Source organism: Telopea speciosissima, chromosome 10 (genome assembly GCF_018873765.1).
Source record: "Telopea speciosissima isolate NSW1024214 ecotype Mountain lineage chromosome 10, Tspe_v1, whole genome shotgun sequence".
Classification (NCBI taxonomy): domain Eukaryota; kingdom Viridiplantae; phylum Streptophyta; class Magnoliopsida; order Proteales; family Proteaceae; genus Telopea; species Telopea speciosissima.
Window position 1 is genome coordinate 37074076 of NC_057925.1, and position 7919 is coordinate 37081994.

Below are 7919 nucleotides of genomic sequence, written 5' to 3' on the forward strand. Positions count from 1 at the left end.
TACTCGTATGAGGTTGTTTTGTTTCCTCACTAAGTTTTTCCTAGCTTACCTTCGTTATATTTTCAGATGAAACACCTCTTGAGTATGAGCAGGTTTATGATGAGAATAATGATGACGTGGTTTCTGACTACGGCGAAGATATTTATCTCACTTGATTTACCTTAAAATTTCATTGAGACCAATTCTGATTTATAGACTTAAAGTTTGATTTATTTTAGTTTAAGGTTTAAAGGATGTAATTTTGATTTAATTTTTTTTAAGAGAATGTAATGGTTAGATTATGGTTTTGGATTAGAGGATTTATGGTTTAAGTAAAAGACTTCCGCTGTGTGTATGTGAATGGTTATGTTTAGTTGTACTGCCGTTGTATGTTGAGGATATGATGATCTATAATTTGGTTTACACTCCGGTTCCTTTTCGCTAAGACCATTGATCCTGTGGGCCGTTAACAATCTAAACTCCTTGACGGATTTGGAAGGGTTACATTTTCTACTTCTTCATTCGTCAATAAATGCACGGATAATCCTAACAACCCACTTCCCCACTCCTACAATTTCTTCCCATTCCTAGAATTTCTTCTGACAATTTATCTCACTTTTAATAACTACATATAATAACTAACCATAATCCCGTACATATATATAAAAGGCAAAAGGTTTTCTAGTCGGCAGTACAGATAAGGGAATCCATGGTCAGGAGTAATCTGATCCATGGAATTGGTATCGATAGATCTTGTTCGTTAATTGAATTCCAAAACATCATACGACATACGATTATACGTCAATTTGTTTTGAGTGAAATACGATACCTATTACCGGAAAAAAAGAAAGAAATACGATCCCAAATACACTTCCTCTCTCTCCCTCTCTCTCTTGTCGAATGCTTATTTCGAATCCCAACCTCTCCTATTTTTCTCAGGCAAGGCAATGATTTTGTTCTGAAGAGTGAAACTCACTCTCATCCTTGCAATTTTAGCCATTGTTTCGAACCCTAGAATCCCCAACCTCTCCTATTTTTCTTAGGCAAGGCAGTGATTTTGTTCTGAATAGTGAAACTCACTTTCATCCCTGCGATTTTAGCCATCATTTCAAACCCTAGAATCTGTAGGTAAGTCCATGGGGTTCTTCAGTTTCGTGGAAAGAAGGAGTTGCAGAGTATTGCGAGGGGAAAAGAACGAGTTGCATGTATTCCTTCCCATCTCTCTCTCTCTCTCTCTCTCTCTCTTTGTTTAGTCCGCTTTAGGTTTAAAATTTTTTTTTTGGTAAGATTTATGTAGTTAGGGTTTCATGTTCATCAATTAGGGTTATTGTCACGCCCCTATCCCAAGCTTATGCCATAAGCACAATCAAGAGGGTGATTAGGATGACACGCATCACCTCAATACCAACCAGGATCAACGACACAGTGTCCCAGCGTATAGTCACCACCCAAGGGCCCACCCAAATACTTACATTTGAACAAAAAAAATAAATATTTCCAACCATTGTCAGAGTTATAAAGAGCGGAAGCATTAATTACATAAGCAGTTACAGTATGTCCAGCTGTCTAGGTGATAATATAATAGTTAATGTTGACACCAGCTGACCATGACATAACTACTCAAAATAATAGTAAGTTATTACAAAAAGTGTTTATAACGGGCACAATGCCCCAAAAAAATCAAAAGGTGGGGAAAGTCCCCAAGTAACATCAGTGCCCATAAGCACAATCACCACAGGGGCAACCATCACCGTGTTCTCTGACACGTACCCAGGCTCCTCTATACCAATTCCATCATACTTTGCCGACTATACATCTAGGCCGGCCAAATATTCATCACCACCATCAAAATCTAAAAGTTGTGTACAAAGGGGGTTAGCTCCACTGAACTAGTGAGGGGAAAGGGGAGTGCACATACACACAATCACATATAGTCCATGATGCATGAAATGTTAAACATATATTTTCCGCCTAACAAACAGTCTAAGTCATGGTATATGCTACTGTGATAACTCGGGAAACACTGATGGTCACTTATCCTATCGCCCTAGAGAAACCTTAATTATCACAAGGGACCTACGCCGGTAGAAGCCATGGACCACCCAGTGGCAGACCCCAAATAGTCATTACTACCCCTGACCTAGCCTCTCCCACCTCCACAGACATCAGGTGCTCCGACTATCCAACACGTAAACCCCCGTTGGCAAGGGTCGTAGCATAAGGGAATATAAATCCTAATCACAAATATACTACATGCAGTTCTATCGTCCCGAGAGGTATTCCGGATGCAATAACGTCCTATTCCATCTAGCACCAGAGTACCAGCACGGCATGGTGCATACAGACCAAGATGGCAAGCAATGAAAGTAATAATAAGAACTGCGGGGTTTCGGCACCGGCATACCCGGCACCGTAGCCCAATATAACAATATAAAACATCATATCCATATTCCATCCATTCATATCCAATATGGTTTTAAATTCAAAATGCAACATGGTAAGAATGAATGCAAGCACATAAACCATTATGTAATCTATATGATTGTATCTATATATATATATGTATATGTCAAGCCCAAACATCACCCAAAACCCACTCACAGCTCATTTGCTTGTCGTTCGATGAGGTTTGCTCTAGTGCACGCACTCCCGTACAGATTCCAAAGTTTGAGAACACGTGGAAGTAGTGTTAGAAGTGTATAAGTGGGTCCCACAAAAGGTCTCTTTAGTTTAAATGAAGTTTGGGTCAAGACAGCAGGGGCGGATGAAGGAACGGAGTCAGCCAGGTGAGTCCGGTCGTGGATCCGTCCAGGCCATACCCAGAAAATATATGGAACGGACTCACGGGCGGATGCGAAACATGGATCCGCTCGTGCATCCGTCCAAAACCTGAGACACACCCGAGAGCAACCTGAGCTACGGGCGGATTCACCTAGGTAGGTCTGCTCGTGGCTCCACCCAGATTAACAGCCAGTTTAGGCTGAACGGACTAATGGGCGGACACACGACAGTGAGTCCGATCGTTCGTCCGCTGCCATTCCTTTGAAAGCTGCTAAGATTATCACCTCCAGCCCTTCATTCATGGACCCAATAAGGTCCTAGGGTTGGGGAGGTGAGCTCAAACCTTCGTTGGAGGTCCAATACACATGGTCCTCAAAGAAGGTAAGGAGATTCAAGGGATTTGGATCCATCTCCAAGGTTTTTCCCAACCTAAGCTAGGTTTCAAATGCTTGAACAGCATTTGGGTTGTCAAATCCATAGAAGCATTAAGGAGAGGGATTATGGGTTTTCAAGGAGCATTTAAAAGGTTTTAAAGGGTTTCTAAGAGAATCCCTAAGCTTGGATTCGATTCCAAGGGGTCCCCCAAACCTAAAATGGAAAAGAGAGGGAGGAAGGTGAAGATGCCTACCTCAAGGATGGGTTATTCAATGCTTTCCACCTCCATAGCCTCTCCAATCCTTCTTCTCCAAACCTTCAATGCTCCCAATGCTCCAACGTTTTGGGTAGGTGAATGAAGTAATGACGCTTAAGGACTAAGCCTTAGCCTTATATCCAATCCAACTTAGGGTCTGTTTGACATGGGCACTATGAGTTAAAACTCAATTAAGAGGCCTACCAAGCTAATGGGTCCACCCAAATGGTAAGCCCATAAGTCAAGGGGATCAAGGATGAGACCAACCTCGTCTAATAGACTAAAAAAGAGTTCCCGAGGCACGGGGTGTGGGTCCCACATAAGGAAAACACACAAAGTCCTCAAACAGCACGGGCGGACTAACGGGTGGATTCAGTCTTGGTGAGTCCGCTCGTGCGTGCGTTGTTGCTGTAAAGGCAGAAACATAAGGAAATTGATTGGGCTTTGGCCCACACTTCAAGGTCAACTAGGGGAGGGTACAGTAACATTCACAAGGTCGGTATCTTACCCCTCAACAGTCACTACATGTCCTTCGTGATCCCGAATAGTTTCCCAATCACGATACTAAGCTCATCGCCAAAGGAGGTGTCCAGCTGTGGGGACACAGGGAATGCCTTCATATACTCCTCGCTTTGTGGACTCGTGTTAGGAGGATGATCGACGAAGTCATCATCGATAAATCTTCCCCACTACCGGTTAAGGAACCTCTCCTCCACAAGCAGGCCCGTGGATTGGTCAATGATCTTGTGGCTAGGTTTGACCACAAGCGAAAACAACTTGCCAACATACACGGCAGCAGAATCTATACATCACAGGAGAGAGAGAAATTATAATTAATAGTAAATCCGGACGCGGATGTAACACTTATAGTATCATAGGTGCCATGGATTCGTCATCCTCCCTTCCTTCTTCGGCAGTATCATAGGTGCCATGAAGTCTACTTCTTAAAGAAGGTAAACTAGTCAGACAAAATCAAAATGGCATTCTTATAATGATGTCAAGCACAGAGGTTAGAAATATAATCTCTTGTATTCTGCTCAGACGTCTCTGAAGCCATAAATCTAAATGTATCTTCAATGAGTATAACCATCTACAAAATGGACCTTCTGGAGTGATTTGCAAAGGTTCCCTGAACCTTGACAATCCAAGGTCACATAAAACCATAATTGCATCTTTCTATAGTCCCTTTCAATAAGAAAAGTTACAGATAGGTTCTCATTTCGTATTGAATACTAAATCTGCTCGTCACTCCAGTGCTTCTAATAGCTGAATTTTAATACCAATATTTCTATTGTTTACACTTGATATGTACCAAAAAAAAAAAAGAGGAACATTCTTAGTATCTTCTAGTGGTAGTCATCCTCAAGAAGTAGCTTCTTTGGAAATCCCTAACTTGTATTCATAAGAGCAAAAGAGGACATGTAAGCCATTGGTTGTAGTTAGTTCATTTTAAAGAGATCTATTTTTTGAATTTTCAGTTCATCAAGGTAAGTTGAGATATGATTTTTGAATTTATATTTTCGTGGCAGCATTTTTTGATAAATATCCATCTCACAGCTTATCTCAATGAACTCTTTAATCTATTGAATAGGATAAACCAAAAACAAAAATGTGTCACTCTTTGAGGGGATGAATGATAATCTGATTTGGTATTCTCAAGGCTGCCATATCTAGTGCTTTGTATGATTGTTGGATGCTGAAAATATTTCTTTGCTGTTGTTATATAGGTGTATGCTCATCTCTCTTGAATGGCCATGGACAGATTATAAAGAACCAACAAGATATTAAAGAACTAAGGGAACTTGGTTCTGGGACATTTGGGACTGTACTAGGATCTTTGTGCCATTTCCTCTCCACTTCGCTCGATTTGTGATTTTCTATCCACATCCTGCAAACCCATGTTCATCTGAATCGAAACTTCACCTAGTCTACTCTGACCTTCAATGAGTTCCGACTGCTGTTGTTCCTCCGCGATACGGCCTTTTTGAGATCTGCTGCTGCTGCTGCGCCTTGGTGATTTACCCCTGTTTTGTGTGCTTCACTCAACACATTGACGTTATGCATTAGTACTCCCTTGCTTCTTTGGTGGAAATGTAGTTTAAGTTCCATCTGGTGGCTTCAATGTCAGTTGAAGGTATGCTTTACCTCAGGTATTCAACTAAATGTTTTATGCTTATGTGGCATATTTTTGTGGAAACATGGTGAGCATCCCTACCCTCTCTGAACTTGGGATGAGGATGGTAGCTAAGATAGTAACCACTAGAGCTTTCGAAGTACTAGACCCATGGATCGTCATAGCAATCCGTATTCATAGGGATTGTTATGCTTGTTCTATCCTTTGCTCAATCATTTTCGTTCGTTGTTGGTTATTTGACTTTTGAAGAGATGCTTAATGTACTTCTTTGGTGCTTGTCAGTTTCTTGAGCAAAATACGATTAATGTGGGCTATGGATTAGTGGTTTTGCAATGCAAAAAGTCCAGGTTGGGGGCCGATGAAGGTATAACCTACTATTTGCTTTAGTTGTTTTATACACTAAAGCATTTTTGCTGAAAATCTTGCCTATTAGTAGTATTTTTTTGGTTAATGCTATGGCATGGTTCCAGTGTTGACATTTTATTCTGCTTCCATTAGTTCATCTCTCAAAGGCACAGGCCTATTCGGGGGAGAACTTCACAGCTGCTGTTAGAGTACATCCGTACCTTCCCATGCAAGGTTGATTCAGTTTCATCATGCAGGTATCCATTTACATTCCTAATGGCGTTATGGATTTGTTCTATTGGTTCATGGTCTAGTTTTGACAACCTTGTAGAGTTCGCTTACTGCAGCTGGTTGCTACCTTTGTGTGGCCCAAGGTCTAAAGGCACGAAGATCATAGTATTGGGTATTCTCTTTGATGCAAGGTTTGTGGCAAGGTCTCAAGTTACTTGTAAATTCCAATCTCTACTTGATGGGTATTTAGCTCAAATTGGTAGAGCACTTGGAACATGAGCATGTTCCAAGGGTATGGTGGTTCGAATCCACCAAGGCCCAAACTCTTTTGCTACAAAATATTGGGACCATTGCCTTCTTATATTATAGGATTCTTTTTAATTATATTTTATTCATGTAATGGATGACAATGACAGTTATTGGATATGAACTCTATTAACTATCATTTTAATTCAAGTTTAAACATTAGTTGAAGCATTTGTGGCAAATAGGAGGGTTGGTTTGGCTTGTGACTTGCTGAAAGATCGAATGGAATCTGGCTATCGAGCTGATCTGTCAATATACAATTCTTTGATAAAAGGTTTATGTAATGTGGACCAGGTAGACAAGGCTTATAAGCTTCTTCAAATCACAGTTCAGGAGGGTCTTAGTCATGACTTTGTTACTATAAATCCCATCTTGGTAGCTTTTGCAAACCAAAATGAATGACTTTTGTAAATTGCTTGAGCAGATGAAGAAATTGGGATATCCAGTTATACATGATCTCTCCAAGTTCTTTTCATTCTTGATTGAAAAGGGGAACACAGAACTGACAGCTTTACAAGTGTTTACTTACTTGAAGGAAAAAGGATATTCCAGTGTTACAATTTACAATATCCTTATTGGGGCTCTTCACAGTATACGGGACATCAAAGAAGCACTATCACTCTTTAATGAGATGAAAAATTCAGATGTTGGACCTGACTCATCTACATATAGCAACATAATTCCATGCTTCATAGAAATAGGAGATCTCAAGGAGGCATGTAAAGGAAATGTCTTGTGTTCCCACTGTAATTGCCTACTTATCTCTTGTCAAAGGGCTCCACAAAATTGGAGAGATCGATGCAGCAATTGTTTTAGTTCATGACTGCTTAGCAAATGTTATGAGTGGGCCCATGGAGTTCAAATACACTCTTACCATTCTCCATGTTTGTAGGTCAGGTGATGCTGATAAGGTGATTGAAGTACTGAATGAAATGATGCCATATCATACATTGCCTAAAGAATTGAACTTTAAATTTGAACTTGCTCTGTGTTTACTTATTAATGTGAAAGATTGATTCCTGACTCATGATTCCACCATAAACAATGTAGAAGATTTCTAGTTCGTCTCAATCGGTGTATAGGAACAAGTGTTACTTTTAATGCTACAAGAATTCCTTCATAAACAATATAAGGTTCATCACATCAAACATTCACAGATTTTTGCCAATCAACACTACTACAAATACACTAACAAATAACACCATAACACAACTACAAAAAAACTTCATTGACCCATCTATTTCATCCAATTTGATCTTCAAACCGTGCACCTCTTGATGTAACCCTTGGTTAACCTCTCGCGAACCCCGTATCTCCTCTCGTAATTCTCGTACCTACTCTTCCAACTCTTGTACATCATGGGTTATTGGTGCATTAATGGGATCACACCACACAAAATAGTTGCAACCATTATAATCTGGGCATGAGTAAAATAGTCTATCTGGATTATCCGATGTTTCTAAGAGCCTAATCGCTACTTTCCGATTACAATTACACCTCAAGGATCGGTAC

The 7919-nt window shown here is 40.3% G+C and overlaps 1 protein-coding gene across 1 annotated transcript; it reads left to right on the forward strand.

Moving 5' to 3' along the window:
* The first annotated feature begins 6146 nt into the window (after nucleotides 1–6146).
* LOC122643526 (pentatricopeptide repeat-containing protein At4g20740-like) lies at nucleotides 6147–7423 on the forward strand. Its single transcript, XM_043837143.1, has 4 exons — nucleotides 6147–6292; nucleotides 6593–6782; nucleotides 6832–7126; nucleotides 7182–7423. Exons 1-4 carry the CDS (start codon nucleotides 6147–6149, stop codon nucleotides 7421–7423), a joined length of 873 nt encoding a protein of 290 aa, XP_043693078.1.
* Nucleotides 7424–7919: the final 496 nt, after the last annotated feature.